At 54.7% G+C, this 26,882-nt stretch overlaps 2 protein-coding genes across 2 annotated transcripts in view; both read right to left on the reverse strand.

Annotated features, from left to right (window-relative positions):
- The window catches only part of LOC142930439 (prolyl 3-hydroxylase 1-like), a 10,932-nt gene extending 420 nt beyond the window's left edge, over positions 1 to 10,512 (reverse strand). Inside the window, exons 1-3 of the mRNA XM_076072787.1 lie at positions 8,900 to 10,512; positions 1,781 to 2,123; positions 255 to 407 (exon numbers count right to left, since the gene is read on the reverse strand). Of these exons, the coding sequence (XP_075928902.1) occupies positions 255 to 407; positions 1,781 to 2,123; positions 8,900 to 9,099 (696 nt within the window). The 5' untranslated portion in view covers positions 9,100 to 10,512. The remainder of the gene's footprint in view (positions 1 to 254; positions 408 to 1,780; positions 2,124 to 8,899) is intronic.
- A 7,919-nt stretch (positions 10,513 to 18,431) lies between these two features.
- LOC142930469 (WD repeat-containing protein WRAP73-like) overlaps positions 18,432 to 26,882 on the reverse strand; it is a 30,577-nt gene continuing 22,126 nt past the window's right edge. Inside the window, exons 11-12 of the mRNA XM_076072869.1 lie at positions 24,268 to 24,459; positions 18,432 to 19,233 (exon numbers count right to left, since the gene is read on the reverse strand). Of these exons, the coding sequence (XP_075928984.1) occupies positions 19,124 to 19,233; positions 24,268 to 24,459 (302 nt within the window). The 3' untranslated portion in view covers positions 18,432 to 19,123. The remainder of the gene's footprint in view (positions 19,234 to 24,267; positions 24,460 to 26,882) is intronic.

Below are 26,882 nucleotides of genomic sequence, written 5' to 3' on the forward strand. Positions count from 1 at the left end.
ACACTCACCAGGTGAGCGTCCCACTCACCAGGTGAGCGTCTCACTCACCAGGTGAGCGTCCCACTCACCAGGTGAGCGTCTCACTCACCAGGTGAGCGTCTCACTCACCAGGTGAGCGTCTCACTCACCAGGTGAGCGTCTCACTCACCAGGTGAGGCCGTGCCACTCACCAGGTGAGGCCGTGCCACTCACCAGGTGAGCATCTCACTCACCAGGTGAGCGTCTCACTCACCAGGTGAGGCCGTGCCACTCACCAGGTGAGGCCGTGCCTCCAAGTCGACGAACTCGTGGTCGGGCACGGCCCCCGTGCCGCGGTAGAAGTCGAGGTTCTTCTTCATCTCCACGTGGCCCGGGTTGGCCACGTGGAACGTGTGGGCACACGCGGCCGCACGGCCCAGGGCCTTCGTCTACACCGGGGGGGGGGGGGGGTGAGAAGGGGGTGAGGAGAGAGGGGGTGGGGTGAGGGAGAGATGTGATAAGGGGGTGAGAAGAGGGGGGTAGGGTGAGAAGAGAGGGGGGTGTGGTGAGGAGAGAGAGGGGGGTGTGGTGAGGAGAGAGGGGTGGGGTGAGGAGAGGGGGGTAGGGTGAGAAGAGAGGGGGTGTGGTCAGGAGAGATAGAGGTTGGGTGAGGAGAGGGGGGTGAGGTGAGGAGAGGGGTGAGGAGAGGGGGGTGTGGTGAGGAGAGAGAGGGGTGGGGTGAGGAGAGGGGGGTGAGGTGAGGAGAGGGGGGTGGGGTGAGGTGAGGGGGGAGGGGCGAGGGGAGAGAGAGGGGTAGGGTGTGGTGAGTAGGACTCACCTGGTAGTAGGCCATCTGTAGGTAGTGGTAGGACTCACCTGGAAGTAGGCCACCTGCAGGTAGTGGTAGGACTCACCTGGAAGTAGGCCATCTGTAGGTAGTGGTAGGACTCACCTGGAAGTAGGCCACCTGCAGGTAGTGGTAGGACTCACCTGGTAGTAGGCCATCTGTAGGTAGTGGTAGGACTCACCTGGTAGTAGGCCACCTGCAGGTAGTGGTAGGACTCACCTGGTAGTAGGCCATCTGCAGGTACTGTAGGACTCACCTGGAAGTAGGCCATCTGCAGGTAGTGGTAGGACTCACCTGGAAGTAGGCCATCTGCAGGTAGTGGTAGGAGTCACCTGGAAGTAGGCCATCTGCAGGTAGTGGTAGGACTCACCTGGAAGTAGGCCATCTGCAGGTACTGTAGGACTCACCTGGAAGTAGGCCATCTGTAGGTAGTGGTAGGAGTCACCTGGAAGTAGGCCATCTGCTGGTAATGGTAGGAGTCACCTGGAAGTAGGACATCTGCTGGTAGTGGTAGGACTCACCTGGAAGTAGGCCATCTGCAGGTAGTGGTAGGACTCACCTGGAAGTAGGCCATCTGCAGGTACTGTAGGACTCACCTGGAAGTAGGCCATCTGTAGGTAGTGGTAGGACTCACCTGGAAGTAGGCCATCTGCTGGTAATGGTAGGAGTCACCTGGAAGTAGGCCATCTGCTGGTAGTGGTAGGACTCACCTGGAAGTAGGCCATCTGCTGGTAGTGGTAGGACTCACCTGGAAGTAGGCCATCTGCTGGTAATGGTAGGAGTCACCTGGAAGTAGGCCATCTGCTGGTAGTGGTAGGACTCACCTGGAAGTAGGCCATCTGCTGGTAGTGGTAGGACTCACCTGGAAGTAGGCCATCTGCAGGTACTGTAGGACTCACCTGGAAGTAGGCCATCTGCAGGTAGTGGTAGGACTCACCTGGAAGTAGGCCATCTGCAGGTAGTGGTAGGACTCACCTGGAAGTAGGCCATCTGCAGGTAGTGGTAGGGGGCCCTGCGGCGGAATTCTTCGACGAGCTGCTCTCCGACGCGGTGGCGCCCCGGCTCGCCCCCGAGGTGGACGCGCTCGCAGTGCCGCAGGCAGTCGGCACGCCGCAGAAGCGCGCCGAAGAAACGCGCGTCCCACGCGTGGGGCCACGCCGCGGCCCCCCCCGCCGCCGCCTGCCCCCCCTCGCCGCCGCCGCCGCCGTTGTCGTCGTCCCCGGGCAGGGCCGTGCCGTTGGTGCCGTCGCAGCTGCGGCGGCAGTGGAGGCGCGCGGCGCGCACGGCGCGCGCGCTGCGCAGGGCCAGGTTCATGTAGCTGTGGGGCGCACGGGGCAGGGGGGAGATGGGTGGGGAGGGGGCAGGGGAGGGGGTACGGGGGGGCAGGGGGGAGAGATGGAGGGGGGGCAGGGGGGAGATTGAGGGGGGCAGGGGGAGAGAGAGAGAGAGACACAGCAGCAGGCGTCAGGGTCGGGATCGAACCCACCGACCTCCTGCGTACCAAGGCGAGGTAGTTCATCACACCACCGTGGCGCCCCTTGAATAAATACAAAGTCAATAAAGTGTATACATTCACATTGTATAAGTACAGCAATTCCCAAGCTTGGGGAGGGCAGTAAAACAACAACAACACAAACAGTGCCAGACCACACCGATACAACACCGCACAGTCACTCTGTAAAGTTCAACTCTCGGTACATTGGTGAGAATAAAATGTACGAATCAGATTGCCAAACGTGACTGTAACCAGCACTAATCTTCTGTTTCTGAACATTTTTTGAAGGTATATTTACAATGTCAAGGTAGGAATCGAGGTTGCAATGCCAAAACCTTTGTCACCCAATCCAATCGTTGTTGTTGTTGTTGGGGTAGTTAAAGGGCAATTAGATGGACGTCTTAAGTTTCTTGTATTTGACAATGGGGGTTCAAGAATTAGCTCAGCAGAGTGCAGGTGTGGTGCCCGCGCAGCAGAGCCGCTCCGTCGGGACCGTGCCCACCGCCGTGACGCCGCCACCGGGGAGCGACGACGCCGACGCTGCGCGCCACCTCGCCGCCCCCCACATGAACGCACGCACACCCCACACACGCACACCCCACACACGCACACCCCACACACGCACACCCCACATAGAGCCCGAGGGGAAGTCACCTGGCCGGCAGGTTTCGCCCAGAAGCCCCTAATGGGATCAAGCTTCACGGTTTCCTACGGCTGGGGAATTGGGCGACCTACCCCCGAGGCTGACGGGCACCGCGGCGCCGTGACCTGGGATTGTAATCACGTGGTCACGGCAGGGGCTGTTGAGCCACCGCAGATAGAAACACGCACACGCAACGCGGGTCAGAGGGCCGGTAGCGGGAAGAGCGGAAAGCGGACGTCGAGGGGACCACCGCGGTGACATCACCAGAGCTAGGATCCGACTATCAAAAGAGCGGGAAGATCCGGGCCCCAGATTGGACGGGAGGCCAAGGGGGCGAAACAGCAGAACGCATTTGTTATGGGTAGGATAAAAGGAGGGGGATTCAGGCAGTAGAGGAGGTTCTTCAAGGCATCGAGATCAGCGGGGTTGTTGGAGCCATCCGTTCGAGTCGTCCGTGTGACGAGGTTCAACGCAGCCAGGCCCAATCCTCCACGGAGACGACCCGCAGCATCGCCCTTCCACAGCTCCCGGCGCATCAGAGTGGGAGTAAGCGTAAATAAGGGAGAGGTGAGTTTGGGCTAATTAACCAGAGGGGTAGAAAGTGGAGCGGGCAGGCAGGATAAATAGAGTCCCGGATCCCCGAGGGATAGGCTAGTGTCTGCTGACCCACACAAACACGCGTAGTTTAGCGGGTTATTCGCGGGGAATAAAATCGCCAGTAGAGGATAAACTGTGTCGTGTGGTCTTTGTGGGCGTGGAAAGGAGGGTGGAGTGTCGTGGGTTGGGTCGTCGGGGAGCACGGTAATTACATCCAACCGTTTGGTAGAGCCCCTGGTGTTCGCGTACACGCGCGGCTGTTTAAACGGCCTTTAAATCGGGGCGGAGTGACTCCCTCCAATCAGCGGCGCACGCGCGCGGTGGACGCCCCTGACCCCCGACCCCGGGTCCCGTGCGTGGCCGCTTGGTGCGGCTGCGGAGTCACGCGTCGGCGCGCTGTATCCCTTTAATTACGCACGAGACGGGGTTTCACTCTGCGGGCGCGCTCACCGCAGCACGTCCGCCCCTGAGCCCGCGTAGCACGTCGTAAGTGTAACGCGGTCAGTCCACCAATTGAATCATGAGTACGCGGGGGGCGGCAGCAAAGTCGGGGGTACAGGGGAACGAGGAATTGGGGGGCGGTAGCCCGAACCCGACAGAGCAGTCGGGGAGCAGTAGCTCGAGCATAACGGAGGAGTCGCGGGACAACGGCCCCGACACAGACTTTTCCAATAACGATTGTACGGATGAACAGGGCCCGATGTGGATTTCTTCTCGCATCGAGTGATGTGAGATTGGATTTTAATTAGAGGTCACGATGGTAGGTCCTCTATGGGACTTCCCCGTGCGAATTGAAGAGAAGATTGATTCAGTGAGTTTAGTCTGTTTAGTGCTTCATGGTGCAGTGTGTAGGGTGTTCATGGTGCAGTGTGTAGGGTGTTCATGGTACAGTGTGTAGGGTGTTCATGGTGCAGTGTGTAGGGTGTTCATGGTACAGTGTGTAGGGTGTTCATGGTACAGTGTGTAGGGTGTTCATGCTGCAGTGTGTAGGGTGTTCATGGTGCAGCGTGTAGGGTGTTCATGGTGCAGTGTGTAGGGTGTTCATGGTGCAGTGTGTAGGGTGTTCATGGTGCAGTGTGTAGGGTGTTCATGGTGCAGTGTGTAGGGTGTTCATGGTGCAGTGTGTAGGGTGTTCATGGTGCAGTGTGTAGGGTGTTCATGGTGCAGTGTGTAGGGTGTTCATGGTGCAGTGTGTAGGGTGTTCATGGTGCAGTGTGTAGGGTGTTCATGGTGCAGCGTGTAGGGTGTTCATGGTACAGTGTGTAGGGTGTTCATGGTACAGTGTGTAGTGTGTCCATGGTGCAGTGTGTAGGGTGTTCATGGTGCAGTGTGTAGGGTGTTCATGGTGCAGTGTGTAGTGTGTTCATGGTGTAGTGTGTAGGGTGTTCATGGTGCAGTGTGTAATGTGTTCATGGTGCAGTGTGTAGTGTGCTCATGGTGCAGTGTGTAGGGTGTTCATGGTACAGTGTGTAGGGTGTTCATGGTGCAGTGTGTAGTGTGTTCATGGTACAGTGTGTAGTGTGTTCATGGTGCAGTGTGTAGGGTGTTCATGGTACAGTGTGTAGGGTGTTCATGGTACAGTGTGTAGTGTGTTCATGGTGCAGTGTGTCGGGTGTTCATGGTACAGTGTGTAGGGTGTTCATGGTGCAGTGTGTAGGGTGTTCATGGTGCAGTGTGTAGGGTGTTCATGGTGCAGTGTGTAGGGTGTTCATGGTACAATGTGTAGGGTGTTCATGGTACAGTGTGTAGGGTGTTCATGCTGCAGTGTGTAGGGTGTTCATGGTGCAGTGTGTAGGGTGTTCATGGTGCAGTGTGTAGTGTGTTCATGGTACAGTGTGTAGGGTGTTCATGGCACAGTGTGTAGTGTGTTCATGTTGCAGTGTGTAGGGTGTTCATGGTGTAGTGTGTAGTGTGTTCATGGTGCAGTGTGTAGGGTGTTCATGGTGTAGTGTGTAGTGTGTTCATGGTACAGTGTGTAGGGTGTTCATGGTACAGTGTGTGGGGTGTTCATGGTGCAGTGTGTAGTGTGTTCATGGTGCAGTGTGTAGGGTGTTCATCCTGCAGTGTGTAGGGTGTTCATGGTGTAGCATGTAGGGTGTTCATGGTGCAGTGTGTAGTGTGTTCATGGTGCAGCGTGTAGGGTGTTCATGGTGCAGTGTGTTCTTGGTGCAGTGTGTAGTATGTTCATGGTGCAGTGTGTTCATGCTGCAGTGTGTAGGGTGTTCATGGTGCAGCGTGTAGGGTGTTCATGGTGCAGTGTGTAGGGTGTTCATGGTGCAGTGTGTTCATGGTGCAGTGTGTAGGGTGTTCATGGTGCAGTGTATAGGGTGTTCATGGTGCAGTGTGTAGGGTGTTCATGGTGCAGTGTGTAGGGTGTTCATGATGTAGTGTGTAGGGTGTTCATGGTGCAGCGTGTAGGGTGTTCATGGTGCAGTGAGTAGGGTGTTCATGGTGCAGTGAGTAGGGTGTTCATGGTGCAGTGTGTAGGGTGTTCATGGTGCAGTGAGTAGGGTGTTCATGGTGCAGTGTGTAGGGTGTTCATGGTGCAGTGTGTAGGGTGTTCATTGTGCAGTGTGTAGTGTGTTCATGGTACAGTGTGTAGGGTGTTCATGGTGCAGTGAGTAGGGTGTTCATGGTGCAGTGAGTAGGGTGTTCATGGTGCAGTGTGTAGGGTGTTCATGGTGCAGTGAGTAGGGTGTTCATGGTGCAGTGTGTAGGGTGTTCATGGTGTAGTGTGTAGGGTGTTCATGGTGCAGTGTGTAGGGTGTTCATGGTGCAGTGTGTAGGGTGTTCATGGTGCAGTGTGTAGGGTGTTCATGGTGCAGTGAGTAGGGTGTTCATGGTGCAGTGTGTAGGGTGTTCATGGTGCAGTGTGTAGGGTGTTCATGGTGCAGTGTGTAGGGTGTTCATGGTGCAGTGTGTAATGTGTTCATGGTACAGTGTGTAGGGTGTTCATGGTGCAGTGTGTAGTATGTTCATGGTGCAGTGTGTAGGGTGTTCATGGTGCAGTGTGTAGGGTGTTCATGGTGCAGTGTGTAGGGTGTTCATGGTGCAGTGTGTAGTATGTTCATGGTGCAGTGTGTAGTGTGTTCATGGTGCAGTGTGTAGGGTGTTCATGGTGCAGTGTGTAGGGTGTTCATGGTGCAGTGTGTAGTATGTTCATGGTGCAGTGTGTAGGGTGTTCATGGTGCAGCATGCAACGTGTCACCCCCCCCCCCCCCACGTGTCGACCCCCCACGTGTCGACCCCTCCCCCACGTGTCGACCCCCATCCCCACCACGTGTCGATCCCCCCCCTCTCACGTGTCGATCCCCCCCCCCCTCACGTGTCGCCCCCCCCCCCAATGCCAACAAAGCCTGACAGAGGAAATGTTAAAAAATTGCCACGGATTTACTTTCTGAGTAAAAAAAAAACCGAGACCGTCCATCCCGAATGCTCTTCCAAGAGCTCGTGGTTTCTCCGCCCACACCACGTGGTTTCTCCCCCCACACCACGTGGTTTCTCCGCCCACACCACGTGGTTTCTCCCCCCACACCACGTGGTTGCTCCCCCCCACACCACGTGGTTGCTCCCCCCACACCACGTGGTTGCTCCCCCCACACCACGTGGTTGCTCCCCCCACACCACGTGGTTGCTCCCCCACACCACGTGGTTTCTCCCCCCACACCACGTGGTTGCTCCCCCACACCACGTGGTTTCTCCCCCCACACCACGTGGTTTCTCCGCCCACACCACGTGGTTTCTCCCCCCACACCACGTGGTTTCTCCGCCCACACCACGTGGTTTCTCCCCCCACACCACGTGGTTGCTCCCCCCACACCACGTGGTTGCTCCTCCCACACCACGTGGTTGCTCCCCCCCACACCACGTGGTTGCTCCCCCCACACCACGTGGTTGCTCCCCCCACACCACGTGGTTGCTCCCCCCACACCACGTGGTTGCTCCCCCACACCACGTGGTTTCTCCCCCCACACCACGTGGTTGCTCCCCCACACCACGTGGTTTCTCCCCCCACACCACGTGGTTTCTCCGCCCACACCACGTGGTTTCTCCCCCCACACCACGTGGTTTCTCCGCCCACACCACGTGGTTTCTCCCCCCACACCACGTGGTTGCTCCCCCCACACCACGTGGTTGCTCCTCCCACACCACGTGGTTGCTCCCCCCCACACCACGTGGTTGCTCCCCCCACACCACGTGGTTGCTCCCCCCACACCACGTGGATGCTCCCCCACACCACCTGGTTTCTCCCCCCACACCACGTGGTTGCTCCCCCCACACCACGTGGTTGCTCCCCCCACACCACGTGGTTGCTCCCCCCACACCACGTGGTTGCTCCCCCCACACCACGTGGTTGCTCCCCCCACACCACGTGGTTGCTCCCCCCACACCACGTGGTTGCTCCCCCCACACCACGTGGTTGTTCCCCCCACACCACGTGGTTGCTGCTCCCACACCACGTGGTTGCTCCCCCCACACCACGTAGTTGCTGCTCCCACACCACGTGGTTGCTCCCCCACACGACGTGGTTGCTCCCCCACACGACGTGGTTGCTCCCCCCACCCCACGTAGTTGCCCCCCCCCACACCACGTGGTTGCTCCCCCCACACCACGTGGTTGCTCCCCCCACACCACGTGGTTGCTCCCCCCACACCACGTGGTTGCTCCCCCCACACCACGTGGTTGCTCCCCCCACGTGGTTGCTCCCCCCCCACACCACGTGGTTGCTCCCCCCACACCACGTGGTTGCTCCCCCCACACCACGTGGTTGCTCCCCCCCCACACCACGTGGTTGCTCCCCCCACACCACGTGGTTGCTCCCCCCACACGACGTGGTTGCTCCCCCCACACCACGTGGTTGCTCCCCCCCACACCACGTGGTTGCTCCCCCCCCACACCACGTGGTTGCTCCCCCCACACCACGTGGTTGCTCCCCCCACACACTACGTGGTTGCTCCCCCCCCACACCACGTGGTTGCTCCCCCTACACCACGTGGTTGCTCCCCCCACACGACGTGGTTGCTCCCCCCACACCACGTGGTTGCTCCCCCCCCCCACACCACGTGGTTGCTCCCCCCCACACCACGTGGTTGCTCCCCCCACACCACGTGGTTGCTCCCCCCACACACCACGTGGTTGCTCCCCCCCACACGACGTGGTTTGCGCCCCCCACACACCACGTGGTTGCTCCCCCCACACACCACGTGGTTGCTCCGCCCACACGACTGCCACACGCTTGCACGCGACTCCTCATGGTTTGCACGCCTGGTTGCCCACGTGGCTTTGCGTACCCAGCAGCTTGCCCGTGCCCGCCTGCACTTTACCACAGGTTTGCCCCGTGCCCTGTGAACTCTCTCACCGGATGACCCCGGGCCAGTCGTCACGACCGTAGGCGTCCACCCCGCTCGCGTACAGCACGTCCACGGGCTGCAGGGACTCCGCGCCGAGACTCCCCGGGGAGCCCCACGGCTCCTGCCCAGGGGACGCGAGAAGAGAAGCCACAGACGAACAGAGCAGCAGTAGCAGCAGCGGCGGCAGTAGCAGCAGCAGCGGAGACATCGCGTGAGAGACTCTCCCTGCGAGAGCAGAGATTCCAGCAGAGAGTTCTCGGGCGAGGAGGAGAGTGGAGAAGATCAGGGAGATGGGGAGAGTGGAGAGAGAGGAGATGGGGAGAGAGAAAGACGAGTAGATCAGGGAGATGGGGGGAATGAGGAGAGTGGAGAAGATCAGGGAGATGGGGAGAGTGAGAAGAGTGAGGAGATGGGGAGAGAGAGACGAGTAGGAGGAGAGTGGAGAAGATCAGGGAGATGGGGAGAATGAGGAGAGTGGAGAGAGAGGAGATGGGGAGAGAGAGACGAGTAGATCAGGGAGATGGGGAGAATGAGGAGAGTGGAGATCAGGGAGATGGGGAGAGTGAGGAGATGGGGAGAGAGAGACGAGTAGGAGGAGAAGATCAGGGAGATGGGGAGAGAGGAGAGAGGAGATGGGGAGAGAGAGACGAGTAGGAGGAGAGTGGAGAAGATCAGGGAGATGGGGAGAATGAGGAGAGTGGAGAGAGAGGAGATGGGGAGAGAGAGACGAGAGGAGTAGGAGTAGATGCAGAGCGAGTGAGGTGGTAGGTGGGGGGTGCGAGAGTGTGTCGGGCCACGGGAGAGTCAATATTTGAGAGGGTGATTGGATTCGTGTGAGTTCGTGTCAAGGCGTCTGTAAGAGAAGAGTGGAATCCAAACAGAAAGAGAGCACGGAGAGAGAGAGCGGTACGAGCAGAGGATTTAGAGAGTCTGAAGAGAGTCGTGCAGTGGGAGAGAGGGTGGCGTCTGTAGAGAGAGAGAGGGGAGAGTTGGGAGTGTGTTTGGAGAGTCTGATAGGCACTTTGGTGTGGCGAGTCTCTGCAGGTTCGCGTGAGAGTCTCAAAGAGAGCGAGGACGTGGAGAGTGTTCAGGGAGTTTAGAGAGTGTGGGTGGAGCTTGGCGGTGGTCCGGGGAGAGCGTGGGTAGTTGGGAGAGTGGAGCGGAGAGAGAGAGTTTAGAGAGTGGGGAGTACAGGAAGCTGAGAATATGGGGGGGGAGGGAGGGAGGTGGGGAGGGGGGGAAGGTCTCTGGCGAGTTCTTGTGGAGAGAGCGCCCCGACTCTCCGTGCGTGCCACGTCCACAGCCGCTGACGCAGGGAGGAGCCAGGGAGGAGTTCGCGCTCTCTCTCCTCGCGTCGATCAACAAACAACAACAAACAACAACAGCAGCTGCAGCCGGTCCGCTCCTCCCACAATCCCCCGCGCGCGCTAATTGCTTGGCCCGCGTCCACCCAGAATTCCCAATGCGCATCGATTGCGAGAAATAGGGCACCAGCTGAAGGGAGTGGGATTGAGTGTCCCTCTATTATGTAGAGTACGGTAACAAGCCATGGGGAGTGGGATTGAGTGTCCCTCTATTATGTAGAGTACGGTAACAAGCTATAGTGAGTGGGATTGGGTGCCCCTCTGCTATGTAGAGTACGGTAACAAGCTATAGGGAGTGGGATTACGTGTCCCTCTATTATGTAGAGTACGGTAACGAGCTATAGGGAATGGGATTGAGTGTCCCTCTATTATGTAGAGTACGGTAACAAGCTATAGGGAGTGGGATTGAGTGTCCCTCTATTATGTAGAGTACGGTAACAAGCTATATAGTGAGTGGGATTGAGTGTCCGTCTTATGTAGAGTACGGTAACAAGCTATAGTGAGTGGGATTGAGTGCCCCTCTATTATGTAGAGTACGGCACCAGCTGAAGGGAGTGGGTTTGAGTATCCCTCTATTATGTAGAGTACGGTAACAAGCTATAGGGAGTGGGATTGAGTGCCCCTCTGCTATGTAGAGTACGGTAACAAGCTATAAGGAGTGGGATTGAGTGCCCCTCTGTTATGTAGAGTACGGTAACAAGATATAGGGAGTGGGATTGAGTGTCCGTCTGCTATGTAGAGTACGGTAACAAGCTATAGGGAGTGGGATTGAGTGTCCCTCTATTATGTAGAGTACGGTAACAAGCTATAAGGAGTGGGATTGCGTGTCCTTCTATTATGTAGAGTACGGTAACAAGCTATAGGGAGTGGGATTGCGTGTCCCTCTATAATGTAGAGTACGGTAACGAGCTATAGGGAATGGGATTGAGTGTCCCTCTATTATGTAGAGTACGGTAACAAGCTATAGGGAGTGGGATTGAGTGTCCCTCTATTATGTAGAGTACGGTAACAAGCTATATAGTGAGTGGGATTGAGTGTCCGTCTTATGTAGAGTACGGTAACAAGCTATAGTGAGTGGTATTGAGTGCCCCTCTATTATGTAGAGTACGGTAACAAGCTATATAGTGAGTGGGATTGAGTGTCCGTCTTATGTAGAGTACGGTAACAAGCTATAGTGAGTGGTATTGAGTGCCCCTCTATTATGTAGAGTACGGTAACAAGCTATAGTGAGTGGGATTGAGTGCCCCTCTATTATGTAGAGTACGGCACCAGCTGAAGGGAGTGGGATTGAGTATCCCTCTATTATGTAGAGTACGGTAACAAGCTATCGGGAGTGGGATTGAGTGCCCCTCTGCTATGTAGAGTACGGTAACAAGCTATCGGGAGTGGGATTGAGTGTCCCTCTGCTATTTAGAGTACTGTAACAAGCTATAGGGAGTGGGATTGAGTGTCTCTCTGTTATGTAGCGTACGGTAGCAAGCTATAGTGAGTGGGATTGAGTGTCCCTCTATTATGTAGAGTACGGTAACACGCTATAGGGAGTGGGATTGAGTGTCCCTCTGCTATGTAGAGTACGGTAACAAGCTATAGTCAGTGTGATTGAGTGCCCCTCTATTATGTAGAGTACGGCACCAGCTGAAGGGAGTGGGTTTGAGTATCCCTCTATTATGTAGAGTACGGTAACAAGCTATAGGGAGTGGGATTGAGTGCCCCTCTGCTATATAGAGTACGGTAACAAGCTATAGGGAGTGGGATTGAGTGCCCCTCTGCTATGTAGAGTACGGTAACAAGCTATAGGGAGTGGGATTGAGTGTCCGTCTGCTATGCAGAGTACGGTAACAAGCTATAGGGAGTGGGATTGAGTGTCCCTCTGCTATGTAGAGTACGGTAACAAGCTATAGGGAGTGGGATTGAGTGTCCCTCTGTTATGTAGAGTACGGTAGCAAGCTATAGTGAGTGGGATTGAGTGTCCCTCTATTATGTAGAGTACGGTAACAAGCTATCGGGAGTGGGATTGAGTGTCCGTCTGCTATGTAGAGTACGGTAACAAGCTATAGGGAGTGGGATTGAGTGTCCCTCTATTATGTAGAGTAAGTGAGTGGGTTTGAGTATCCCTCTATTATGTAGAGTACGGTAACAAGCTATAGTGAGTGGGATTGAGTGTCCCTCTGCTATGTAGAGTACGGTAACAAGCTATAGGGAGTGAGATTGAGTGTCCGTCTGCTATGTAGAGTACGGTAACAGGCTATAGGGAGTGGGATTGAGTGTCCCTCTGCTATGTAGAGTACGGTAACAAGCTATAGGGAGTGGGATTGAGTGTCCGTCTATTATGTAGAGTACGGTAACAAGCTATAGTGAGTGGGATTGAGTGTCCTCTATTATGTAGAGTACGGTAACAAGCTATAGTGATTGGGATTGAGTGTCCCTCTGTTATGTAGAGTACGGTAACAAGCTAGAGAGTGGGATTGAGTGCCCCTCTATTATGTAGAGTACGGGAACAAGCTATAGTGAGTGGGATTGAGTGTCCCTCTGTTATGTAGAGTACGGTAACAAGCTATAGAGAGTGGGATTGAGGGCCCCTCTATTATGTAGAGTACGGGAACAAGCTATAGTGAGTGGGATTGAGTGTCCCTCTGTTATGTAGAGTACGGGAACAAGCTATAGTGAGTGGGATTGAGTGTCCCTCTGTTATGTAGAGTACGGTAACAAGCTATAGAGAGTGGGATTGAGTGTCCCTCTGCTATGTAGAGTACGGTAACAAGCTATAGAGAGTGGGATTGAGTGTCCCTTTATTATGTAGAGTACGGTAACAAGCTATAGAGAGTGGGATTGAGTGTCCCTCTGCTATGTAGAGTACGGGAACAAGCTATAGTGAGTGGGATTGAGTGTCCCTCTGTTATGTAGAGTACGGTAACAAGCTATAGTGAGCGGGATTGAGTGTCCCTCTGTTATGTAGAGTACGGTAACAAGCTATAGAGAGTGGGATTGAGTGTCCCTCTGTTATGTAGAGTACGGTAACAAGCTATAGTGAGTGGGATTGAGTGTCCCTCTGTTATGTAGAGTACGGTAACAAGCTATAGAGAGTGGGATTGAGTGCCCCTCTATTATGTAGAGTACGGGAACAAGCTATAGTGAGTGGGATTGAGTGTCCCTCTGTTATGTAGACTACGCTAACAAGCTATAGTGAGTGGGATTGAGTGTCCCTCTGTTATGTAGAGTACGGTAACAAGCTATAGAGAGTGAGATTGAGTGTCCCTTTATTATGTAGAGTACGGTAACAAGCTATAGAGAGTGGGATTGAGTGTCCCTCTGTTATGTAGAGTACGGTAACAAGCTATAGGGAGTGGGATTGAGTGTCCCTCTGTTATGTAGAGTACGGTAACAAGCTATAGTGAGTGGGATTGAGTGTCCCTCTGTTATGTAGAGTACGGTAACAAGCTATAGAGAGTGAGATTGAGTGTCCCTTTATTATGTAGAGTACGGTAACAAGCTATAGAGAGTGGGATTGAGTGTCCCTCTGTTATGTAGAGTACGGTAACAAGCTATAGGAAGTGGGATTGAGTGTCCCTCTGTTATGTAGAGTACGGTAACAAGCTATAGTGAGTGGGATTGAGTGTCCCTCTATTATGTAGAGTACGGTAACAAGCTATAGGGAGTGGATTGTGGGGTGATGTGGGGAATCAGGGGGTGGCGTTGCGTGATTTACAGGAGGATGTTTTCCCTTCTCCCTCTCTCTTCTCATTATTCTTCTCCTGCAGATCGCTCTGCCCTACTCAGAAACACCTTTTGTGATGCTGTTTAAGTTCAAGCGGTGCTTTTGTGCTCCCTTGCGTTTGGGTATTATTGGTAGCCGGGACGGCTATTCTTTCACCACGGCGTGAGGGGTGTAATGACAGGGTGACACCTGCCGGCCTTTAAGGGTCATTACGTCTGGAGCTGCATTACAAAATGCCTTGTTGTGAAGGGGCGTGTCTGGGGTAGAAGTCAAGGGCGGTGTCAGTCGAGAAGCTCCGGGAACCATCCCGAAGGGTCTAGAAGGTTCTAGAAAGGGGGCGTGGCCAGAGGTGGAGCTTGGCCACGCCAGGCGGGTATAAGGAGCACCGAACCAGAGCTTCGGGGCTGTGATTGTGTGGGGTCTGGGTCCTGGTTGCGTCATCTCTTCGTCTTCCACCACGTGGCTCTTCATCTGCGAGGCCGCTTGCCGATCAAACCGCGTAGCGCAGGACGGAGATGGGCTGCGTGTTTGGACAGCCTGGGGTGTAGCCGCGTTACGAAGTGGATCGCCCTGTGTGCTCTTTAATAAATGAGAAGCCTTCTACGAGACGTGTGTCGGAAGTCGCTCACTACACATGCCCCCCCCCGCCCCCCCCCCCCCAAGGCAAAGGTCCCCCGCATAGCCTTAACAGACTAGACTTAAAGCTTTCGTGACTGCAGGAATCCATATTCTTGGGTCTGTCGGTAAAGTCAAGAATATACCTTAACAGACTGTCGGGGCAAGTGCTGTTAGCGAGCGGCACCTATGAAGGCCGGCACGGCACACGACAGGATGGGTGGCCAGCATCGCGCCCGGCCGCCTTTGTCTCCCCAGTGGTAATGTTTTACGCACTGCACCAGGTACTCATTTGAGTCCCAGTCGTCCTAGGGGAGGCTCAGGACCGGTTCGGATAATCGTCACTGGTGTTGGTGGCCGCGAGCAGGAATTGAACTCGGGTCAGCGGGTTCGTAGCGCAGCGTTGGTGATCATTGCGCCACCACTCCCCCACACCCAAACCATCACAAGGGACTCGCTCTACTGATGAACGAGTTGAAGTTCCTTGAGTTTACTCCCGTCAATTACAAACACGTTGTACGGCATGTACATGTGTAATCTCCTGTAGATGTAGAAGCCACTGGTTCTTCACGTTCTGCAGATGGAGATGCACTGGTTCTTCACGTTCTGCATATGTAGATGCCACTGGTTCGTCACGTTCTGCAGATGTAGATACCACTGGTTCTTCACGTTCTGCAGATGTAGATACTACTGGTTCTTCAAGTTCTGCAGCTGTAGATGCCACTGGTTCGTCTTGTTCTGCAGATGTAGATGCCACCGGTTCTTCCCGTTCTGCAGATGTAGATACCACTGGTTCTTCACGTTCTGCAGATGTAGATACTACTGGTTCTTCAAGTTCTGCAGCTGTAGATGCCACTGGTTCGTCTTGTTCTGCAGATGTAAATGCCACCGGTTCTTCACGTTCTACAGATGTAGATGCCACCGGTTCTTCACGTTCTGCAGATGTAGATGCCACTGGTTCTTCACGTTCTGCAGATGTAGATGCCACTGGTTCTTCACGTTCTGCAGATGTAGATGCCACTGGTTCTTCACGTTCTGCAGATGTAGATGCCACTGGTTCTTCACGTTCTGCAGATGTAGATGCCACTGGTTCTTCACGTTCTGCAGATGCCACTGGTTCTTCACGTTCTGCAGATGTAGGATGCCACTGGTTCTTCACGTTCTGCAGATGTAGATGCCACTGGTTCTTCACGTTCTGCAGATGTAGATGCCACTGGTTCTTCACGTTCTGCAGATGTAGATGCCACCGGTTCTTCACGTTCTGCAGATGTAGCTGCCACTGGTTCTTCACGTTTTGCAGATGTAGATGCCACCACCGCCATCTACAGCGCGGCGGTTGAACTTGTAACGGTGTCATTGGGCCAAGTTGCGCCGTTCCCATGCAGTTTCCGCCAATACCGGCCTCATGCCAATAGGGGGCAACAGAGGGGCTGAGCCCCAATGCTGAGTCTATGGGCCATAGGGCCCAACGGTTACCCTATGTAACAGTATGTAAAAGGGGGCAGACCCCAGACCCCCAGGAGGGGGGGGCTGGGGGATGACATCATCCCCGGATCCTTCTCGAAGGTTCGAGAAGGGAGGCGTGGCCGGGGGGCGGAGCGAGCCACGGCTCTCTATAAAAGCCGGACCTATGAACGGTCCCGGCAGTCGTCGTTCAGCTGAAGACCAAGAAGCCTCCTGGAGACTTGAAGAACCCCAAGGGCAGAGCCGTACCCCTGGCAAGGGCCGGCTCCAAAGCGATACCAGTGAAGATTCAAGCTTCACTCACGGAGGACTTGTAGATTAGGGGTCGTACATAAATGACGTGCGTATTTAACGTGGCACTGCACTCTGATGTTGTAGGAGAAAACATTTATTGTAAAGTCTATTTAATTAAGTAGAACCTGTTTATATTTATTTAAAGTTGCGCATTTTGACGTGACGTCACATTTCTCACCCCCCCCCCCCTCGTCACACATCGTCACAAATGTCTGACCCCACCCCCACCCCTAGGTGCGTGACGTCATTTATGGACGGCCCCTAAGCCAGTGCGAGGCGTAGTAGTCTGGAGAGTAACCTCCATCGTGTATCATGTGAGTGTTAAATAGAAACTGTGTTATTCAACCCACTACAAACTTACGACTCGGTTCCGAACAGGCAACTGGGACATACGGAGAGATTTGTTCGTATCTCTCAAAGTTCGTAAGTCGAATTAGTTCGTAAGTAGAGGAGCCCCTGCACATTGAAACTACGAAGGGCACCCCCCCCCCACCCCTCTCCCCGCAACACGGCGACGAATCTTGCGCGCATCACGCAGCAACAGCCGGTAAACAAACAGCTGGTAAACAAACAGCTGGTAAATAAACAGCTGGTAAACAAACAGCTGGTAAATAAACAGCTGGTAAACAAACAGCCGGTAAACAAACAGCTGGTAAACAAACAGCTGGTAAACAAACAGCCGGTAAACAAACAGCCAGTAAACAAACAGCCGGTAAACAAACATCAGGTAAACAAACAGCCGGTAAACAAACAGCCAGTAAACAAACAGCCGGTAAACAAACAGCTGGTAAACAAACAGCCGGTAAACAAACAGCCAGTAAACAAACAGCCGGTAAACAAACAGCCGGTAAACAAACAGCCGGTAAACAAACAGCCGGTAAACAAACAGCCGGTAAACAAACAGCCGGTAAACAAACAGCCGGTAAACAAACAGCCGGTAAACAAACAGCTGGTAAACAAACAGCCGGTAAACAAACAGCCGGTAAACAAACAGCCGGTAAACAAACAGCCGGTAAACAAACATCAGGTAAACCGGTAAATAAACAGCCGGTAAACAAACAGCCGGTAAATAGACATCAGGTAAACAAACAGCCGGTAAACAGCTGGTAAATAAACAGCTGGTAAACAAACAGCTGGTAAACAAAACAGCCGGTAAACAAACAGCCGGTAAACAAACAGCAGGTAAAAAATCCGGAATCCCATGGTGAACTGGACTCCCATGGTGAACTGGACTTCCATTTTGAACTGACTCCCATGGTAAACTGGACTATCATGGTGAACTGGACTCCCATAGTAAACTGGATTCCAATGGTAGACTGGACTCCCATAGTAAACTGGACTCCCATGGTAAACTGGACTCCCATAGTAAACTGGACTCCCATGGTAAACTGGACTTCCACGGTAAACTGGACTCCCATGGTGAACTGGACTCTCTCTATGGTGAACTGGACTCCCATAGTGAACTGGACTCCCATGGTGAACTGGACTATCATGGTGAACTGGACTCCCTCTATGGTGAACTGGACTCCCATGGTGAACTGGACTCCCTCTATGGTGAACTGGACTCCCATGGTAAACTGGACTCCCACGGTAAACTGGACTCCCATGGTGAACTGGACTCTCTCTATGGTGAACTGGACTCCCATAGTGAACTGGACTCCCATGGTGAACTGGACTATCATGGTGAACTGGGCTCCCTCTATGGTGAACTGGACTCCCATGGTGAACTGGACTCCCTCTATGGTGAACTGGACTCCCTCTATGGTGAACTGGACTCCCATGGTGAACTGGACTCCCTCTATGGTAAACTGGACTTCCGTGGTCAAGAGCCGCACTGCAGCCCTCAATAGAGCCCCCCCCCCCACCGCCGGCCCCGGCCACAACGCCACCGCCCGCCATTCGCCGCCAAGTGACGGGGACGTGGCCCGTGCCAGGCCCGGTGCACCTTGAGCCTACCGCGTGAAAGTGTCGAGGGCTCGCCGACCAGGAGGAGGAGGATCTCGGGGAGGGGGCGGGGGGGCAGAGAGCCCCGGGATGAGCGCCACGCGCGGAGTGGGGACGTCAAAGTTTACAGAACGTGACGTTCAATTGGCAAATTGATTCATTTATTTAAAAAAACAAACCCCCATCGCGTTTGACACTTCGTAAATATTTCGTAAGGGAAGGCAACTGTCTGAAGGAGAACAAAAAGCCGGCGCCAATAAATAATGGTAGCGAGATCGTCGTGGTCGTAGTAGTCACCACGCAGAGCCGATGTCGGTGATTCATTCCCCTGTAACGTAGAGCATCGGCTTCCGTTCGCTCTCGGGGAGGGAATGAATCGGGGAGCGAGGGAGAATGACTCAGAGAGCGAGGGAGAATGATTCAGAGAGAGTGATTCCGAGAGTCATTCAGAAAGAGGGAGAGTAATTCAGAGAGAGTGATTCCGAGAGAGTGATTCAGACAGAGGGAGAGTGATTCAGAGAGAGAGCGATTCAGAGAGAGTGATTCGGAGAAGGATGCACATGAATTCAGAGAGATTATTCAGGGAGAGCAGGGGTTGATTCAGAGGATGATACAAACAAAAGAATGAGTAGAACACATGATTCAGAGAAAGGGAGAATGATTCAGAGAACGATTCGGAGAGAGAATGCATCAGATAATGATACGGAGATAATGCTTGAGAACAAGAATGATTGAGGAGAGAATGAGTCAGAGAAAGAATGATTGTGGACGAATGATTCAGAGAAGGATTCAAAGAGAATGAGAGAGAGAGGGAATGACTGAGAGCGGATGAAGTGCTAGCTGCCGGGCAGACAGCGGAGGTAGCAGACGCAGGCTCGCTCCTTGCCCACGAGGAGCAAAGCATCCCCCTGAGCTGCCCACGCCACGGAGAGGACACGGAAGCGGCCTGCACCACGCACACCATCACCACACATAACATCACCACACACATCACCACACACATCACCACACACAACATCACCACACCATCACCACACACAACATCACCACACCGTCACCACGCACACCGTCACCACACACACCGTCACCACCCACAACATCACCACACACAACATCACCACACACAACATCACCACACACAACATCACCACACACAACATCACCACACCATCACCACACCGTCACCACGCACACCGTCACCACACACACCGTCACCACACACACCGTCACCACACACATCACCACACACATCACCACACACATCACCACACACATCACCACACACAACATCACCACACACACCGTCACCACACCGTCACCACACCATCACCACGCACACCATCACCACGCACACCATCACCACACACACCATCACCACGCACGCCATCACCACGCACGCCATCACCGCGCACGCCATAACCGCACACACCATAACCGCACACACCATCACCATGCACACACCATCACCATGCACACACCATCACCATGCACACCATCACCCGTATAGCCTTAACAGACTGTAGGGGCAAGTGCTGTTAGCGAGCACCTATGAAGGCCGGCACGGCACACGAGGGGGTGGGTGGCCAACATCACACCTTTGTCTCCCCAGTGGCGATGTTTTTACACACCGCACCAGGTACTCAGTTGAGGCTGCATCGGCCTACGGGAGGCCCAGGACCGGATAAAATAATCGCCACTGGTGTTGGCCGTAAGTGGGAATCGAACTCGGGCCACCAGATTTGTAGCGCAGTGCGCTAACTACTGTGCCACCACTCCTCATACCACCACCACCGCCACCTCTACCACCGCACAAGGTCACGCCATGGGTGCCAGGTTCATCCTCATCGCTCCGGTGGAAGACAATCTCACCTGTGAGTCTCTCACCTAAGTCTCCACCTCACCAGTCTCTCACCTGTCTCACCTGTCAGTCTCCCTCTCACCTGTCAGTCTCCCTCTCACCTGTCTCACCCGTGAGTCTCCCTCTCACCTGTCTCACCCGTGAGTCTCTCTCTCACCTGTTTCACCCGTGAGTCTCCCGCTCACCTGTCTCACCTGTCAGTCTCCCTCTCACCTGTCAGTCTCCCTCTCACCTGTCTCACCTGTCAGTCTCCCTCTCACCTGTTTCACCCGTGAGTCTCCCGCTCACCTGTCTCACCTGTCAGTCTCCCTCTCACCTGTCAGTCTTCCTCTCACCTGTCTCACCTGTCAGTCTCCCTCTCACCTGTCTCACCCGTGAGTCTCCCTCTCACCTGTCTCACCTGTCAGTCTCCCTCTCACCTGTCTCACCCGTGAGTCTCCCTCTCACCTGTCTCACCCGTGAGTCTCCCTCTCACCTGTCTCACCTGTCAGTCTTCCTCTCACCTGTCTCACCTGTCAGTCTCCCTCTCACCTGTCTCACCCGTGAGTCTCCCTCTCACCTGTCTCACCTGTCAGTCTCCCTCTCACCTGTCTCACCCGTGAGTCTCCCTCTCACCTGTCTCACCCGTGAGTCTCCCTCTCACCTGTCTCACCTGTCAGTCTCCCTCTCACCTGTCTCACCCGTGAGTCTCCCTCTCACCTGTCTCACCCGTGAGTCTCCCTCTCACCTGGCTCACCCGTGAGTCTCCCTCTCACCTGTCTCACCCGTGAGTCTCCCTCTCACCTGTCTCACCCGTGAGTCTCCCTCTCACCTGTCTCACCCGTGAGTCTCTCTCTCACCTGTCTCACCTGTCAGTCTCCCTCTCACCTGTCTCACCCGTGAGTCTCCCTCTCACCTGTCTCACCCGTGAGTCTCCCTCTCACCTGTCTCACCTGTCAGTCTCCCTCTCACCTGTCTCACCTGTCAGTCTCCCTCTCACCTGTCTCACCCGTGAGTCTCCCTCTCACCTGTCTCACCTGTCAGTCTCCCTCTCACCTGTCAGTCTCCCTCTCACCTGTCTCACCCGTGAGTCTCCCTCTCACCTGTCTCACCTGTCAGTCTCCCTCTCACCTGTCTCACCCGTGAGTCTCCCTCTCACCGACTCACCCGTGAGTCTCCCTCTCACCTGTCTCACCTGTCAGTCTCCCTCTCACCTGTCTCACCCGTGAGTCTCCCTCTCACCGACTCACCCGTGAGTCTCCCTCTCACCTGTCTCACCCGTGAGTCTCCCTCTCACCTGTCAGTCTCCCTCTCACCTGCCTCACCCGTGAGTCTCCCTCTCACCTGTCTCACCCGTGAGTCTCCCTCTCACCTGTCTCACCTGTCAGTCTCCCTCTCACCTGTCTCACCTGTCAGTCTCCCTCTCACCTGTCTCACCCGTGAGTCTCCCTCTCACCTGTCTCACCCGTGAGTCTCCCTCTCACCTGTCTCACCTGTCAGTCTCCCTCTCACCTGTCTCACCCGTGAGTCTCCCTCTCACCTGTCTCACCTGTCAGTCTCCCTCTCACCTGTCTCACCCGTGAGTCTCCCTCTCACCGACTCACCCGTGAGTCTCCCTCTCACCTGTCAGTCTCCCTCTCACCTGTCTCACCTGTCAGTCTCCCTCTCACCTGTCTCACCCGTGAGTCTCCCTCTCACCTGTCTCACCTGTCAGTCTCCCTCTCACCTGTCAGTCTCCCTCTCACCTGTCTCACCCGTGAGTCTCCCTCTCACCTGTCTCACCTGTCAGTCTCCCTCTCACCTGTCAGTCTCCCTCTCACCTGTCTCACCCGTGAGTCTCCCTCTCACCTGTCTCACCCGTGAGTCTCTCTCTCACCTGTCTCACCCGTGAGTCTCCCGCTCACCTGTCTCACCTGTCAGTCTCCCTCTCACCTGTTTCACCCGTGAGTCTCCCGCTCACCTGTCTCACCTGTCAGTCTCCCTCTCACCTGTCAGTCTTCCTCTCACCTGTCTCACCTGTCAGTCTCCCTCTCACCTGTCTCACCCGTGAGTCTCCCTCTCACCTGTCTCACCTGTCAGTCTCCCTCTCACCTGTCTCACCCGTGAGTCTCCCTCTCACCTGTCTCACCCGTGAGTCTCCCTCTCACCTGTCTCACCTGTCAGTCTCCCTCTCACCTGTCTCACCCGTGAGTCTCCCTCTCACCTGTCTCACCCGTGAGTCTCCCTCTCACCTGGCTCACCCGTGAGTCTCCCTCTCACCTGTCTCACCCGTGAGTCTCCCTCTCACCTGTCTCACCCGTGAGTCTCCCTCTCACCTGTCTCACCCGTGAGTCTCTCTCTCACCTGTCTCACCTGTCAGTCTCCCTCTCACCTGTCTCACCCGTGAGTCTCCCTCTCACCTGTCTCACCCGTGAGTCTCCCTCTCACCTGTCTCACCTGTCAGTCTCCCTCTCACCTGTCTCACCTGTCAGTCTCCCTCTCACCTGTCTCACCCGTGAGTCTCCCTCTCACCTGTCTCACCTGTCAGTCTCCCTCTCACCTGTCAGTCTCCCTCTCACCTGTCTCACCCGTGAGTCTCCCTCTCACCTGTCTCACCTGTCAGTCTCCCTCTCACCTGTCTCACCCGTGAGTCTCCCTCTCACCGACTCACCCGTGAGTCTCCCTCTCACCTGTCTCACCTGTCAGTCTCCCTCTCACCTGTCTCACCCGTGAGTCTCCCTCTCACCGACTCACCCGTGAGTCTCCCTCTCACCTGTCTCACCCGTGAGTCTCCCTCTCACCTGTCAGTCTCCCTCTCACCTGCCTCACCCGTGAGTCTCCCTCTCACCTGTCTCACCCGTGAGTCTCCCTCTCACCTGTCTCACCTGTCAGTCTCCCTCTCACCTGTCTCACCTGTCAGTCTCCCTCTCACCTGTCTCACCCGTGAGTCTCCCTCTCACCTGTCTCACCCGTGAGTCTCCCTCTCACCTGTCTCACCTGTCAGTCTCCCTCTCACCTGTCTCACCCGTGAGTCTCCCTCTCACCTGTCTCACCTGTCAGTCTCCCTCTCACCTGTCTCACCCGTGAGTCTCCCTCTCACCGACTCACCCGTGAGTCTCCCTCTCACCTGTCAGTCTCCCTCTCACCTGTCTCACCTGTCAGTCTCCCTCTCACCTGTCTCACCCGTGAGTCTCCCTCTCACCTGTCTCACCTGTCAGTCTCCCTCTCACCTGTCAGTCTCCCTCTCACCTGTCTCACCCGTGAGTCTCCCTCTCACCTGTCTCACCTGTCAGTCTCCCTCTCACCTGTCAGTCTCCCTCTCACCTGTCTCACCCGTGAGTCTCCCTCTCACCGACTCACCCGTGAGTCTCCCTCTCACCTGTCTCACCTGTCAGTCTCCCTCTCACCTGTCAGTCTCCCTCTCACCTGTCTCACCCGTGAGTCTCCCTCTCACCTGTCTCACCTGTCAGTCTCCCTCTCACCTGTCTCACCCGTGAGTCTCCCTCTCACCTGTCTCACCTGTCAGTCTCCCTCTCACCTGTCTCACCTGTCAGTCTCCCTCTCACCTGTCTCACCCGTGAGTCTCCCTCTCACCTATCTCACCTGTCAGTCTCCCTCTCACCTGACTCACCCGTGAGTCTCCCTCTCACCTGTCTCACCTGTCAGTCTCCCTCTCACCTGTCTCACCCGTGAGTCTCCCTCTCACCGACTCACCCGTGAGTCTCCCTCTCACCTGTCTCACCCGTGAGTCTCCCTCTCACCTGTCAGTCTCCCTCTCACCTGTCTCACCTGTCAGTCTCCCTCTCACCTGTCTCACCCGTGAGTCTCTCTCTCACCTGTCTCACCTGTCAGTCTCCCTCTCACCTGTCAGTCTCCCTCTCACCTGTCTCACCCGTGAGTCTCCCTCTCACCTGTCAGTCTCCCTCTCACCTGTCTCACCTGTCAGTCTCCCTCTCACCTGTCTCACCCGTGAGTCTCTCTCTCACCTGTCTCACCTGTCAGTCTCCCTCTCACCTGTCTCACCTGTCAGTCTCCCTCTCACCTGTCTCACCCGTGAGTCTCTCTCTCACCTGTCTCACCTGTCAGTCTCCCTCTCACCTGTCAGTCTCCCTCTCACCTGTCTCACCCGTCAGTCTCCCTCTCCCTCCCGCGTGAGCCTCTCACCTGCGTGGGGCACCGCGACGCAGACGCTGCCCGCGGGCGTCCAGAGGTACGCGCAGGCGGAGCCGGTGCACAGCGCCAGGCGCGGTCCACGCGGCTCCCACGCCACGCTCAGCACGGGCGCCGCCTGCAGCAGCAGCACCAGCAGGCGGCACGAGGACAGCTCCCACAGCCAGACGGCGCGCGGCATGCCGTCTGTACGCGCGCCACAACAGACGAAGAACCCCGAGCAGGCCGGTGTAGCCTTAGCGGACCCGACGCCGCCTCCGTCGGCCGGTGCTCGCCAAGCCGCGCTGGCTTCTTGTGGTTGCCCAACGAGCTCGTCACTGTAAGGGTCGCTGTAAGGGTCACTGTAAGGGTCACTGTAAGGGTCGCTGTAAGGGTCGCTGTAAGGGTCGCTGTAAGGGTCACTGTAAGGGTCGCTGTAAGGGTCACTGTAAGGGTCGCTGTAAGGGTCGCTGTAAGGGTCACTGTAAGGGTCGCGCTCATTACACACTCGAGGTGGTTCGGGGCACCCGGTAAGGATACCACCCCTGGAACTCTACCGGGCAACAGCAGCAGTAGTAGTAGCAGCAGCAGTAGTAGCAACAGTAGTAGTAGTAGCAGCAGTAGTAGCAGCAGTAGCAGTAGTAGCAGCAGTAGCAGCAGTAGTAGCAGCAGTAGCAGCAGTAGTAGTAGTAGCAGCAGCAGTAGTAGCAGCAGTAGCAGCAGTAGTAGTAGCAGCAGCAGCAGTAGCAGCAGTAGCAGCAGTAGCAGTAGTAGCAGCAGCAGTAGTAGCAGCAGTAGTAGTAGCAGCAGTAGTAGCAGCAGTAGTAGTAGCAGCAGTAGTAGCAGCAGCAGTAGTAGCAGTAGTAGCAGCAGCAGTAGTAGCAGCAGTAGCAGCAGCAGTAGTAGCAGTAGCAGCAGCAGTAGTAGTAGCAGTAGCATTGTGTGTAGTAGTGTGTAGTAGTGTAATATATAGTAGTGTAGTCGTGTATCGTAGTCTATTGTATAGTAGTGTAAAATGTAGTCGTGTATAGTCGTGTACAGTAGTGTATGGTGTAGTGGTGTATAGTAGTGTATAGTGCATAGTAGTGTATAGTGTAGTGTATAGTGTAGCAGTGCTGTAGTTTGTCACCAGGCAAAGGGAGGAGTGGACCACCACTACTCAACACGCTGCTGTAGTGTATAGTGTAGTGTATAGTAGTGTATAGTGAAGTGTATAGTAGTGTATAGTGAAGTGTATAGTAGTGTACAGTGTATAGTAATGTAGTACTGCAGTCTGTCGCCAGGATTAGGGAGGAGTGGACCGCCACTACTCAACACACTGCTGTAGTGTATAGTGTAGTGTATAGTGTAGTGTATAGTGTAGTGTATAGTGTAGTGTATAGTAGTGTATAGTAATGTAGTACTGCAGCCTGTCGCCAGGATTAGGGAGGAGTGGACCGCCACTACTCAACACGCTGCTGTAGTGTATAGTGTATGTATTGTAGTGTATAGTGTAGTGTATAGTAGTGTATAGTAATGTAGTACTGCAGCCTGTCGCCAGGATTAGGGAGGAGTGGACCGCCACTACTCAACGTGTCGCCGCCGCGACCCTCACCAGGACAAGCGGACTGAGAAACGAACTCACTCGCTCGCCACACACAAAGCGCTCGCCACAAATGAACCACAGTACCTCGCTGACCTCAAGGACCATAAACCATCATCAAGCAAACTCCGGTCATCCTCGCAGCAGCAGCGGCAGCAGCGGCGGCGGCGGCTTTTCGCTGCCCATCGAACACAGACGGCGGTCAGCCGCATCGCGCGGCGCTTTCGGATGCGCTTCTGCGGCCGTCTGGAACGCTCTTCCCCTTCCGATATAAGGAAGCCACTGGAGCTGTGTGCAATTTTAAATCATCATCATCTAGACTGACAAACTAATTTCTTTAGAACTGCTTCTTGTTGTTGTTTTTGCTTAGTTGTCCATCACCCCAACCCCCCGCGGCACCTACGATTATCACGGTTGGCTATATACGGTGCGAAACAAGTTCAACAGGCATGCAACAGACTACTCTTTGGTTTTGTTTTATTTAAAGCTTTCGTGACTGCAATAATTCATATTCTTAGCTCTTTCGGTAAAGTCACGTTGAAGGGAAACAATAAAATAATAATAATATATATAAACAATAAAAAATCTCACGACGTTTCGACCATAACACACCTGATGACGACCGTTTGTGTTATGGTCGAAACGTCGTGAGAATTTGTATTGTTTTATATATTTTATTATTTTATTGTTTCCCTTCAACGTGACTTTACCGAAAGAGCTAAGAATATACTCTTTGGTTCTTTTGGTGAAGTCACGTGGAAAGACAATACAATGAATAGTGTACGACGTTTCGATTGCAACACAAGCAACCGTCATCAGGTAGAACCAAATTTTAGAGAGAGAGACAAAACACAGACACGGAGACACACGGACAGACACACAACATAGACACACAGACAGACACACAAGCAGAGAGAGACAACACAGAGACACACAGAGAGAGATACACAACATAGACACACAGAGAGAGACTCACGCAGAGACACAGAGAGAGACACACATAGACACACAGACAGACACACAAGCAGAGAGAGACAACACAGAGACA

Source organism: Petromyzon marinus, chromosome 39, assembly GCF_048934315.1.
Source record: "Petromyzon marinus isolate PM22_M1 ecotype Great Lakes invasive population chromosome 39, UKy_Petmar_22M1.pri1.0, whole genome shotgun sequence".
NCBI lineage: Eukaryota > Metazoa > Chordata > Hyperoartia > Petromyzontiformes > Petromyzontidae > Petromyzon > Petromyzon marinus.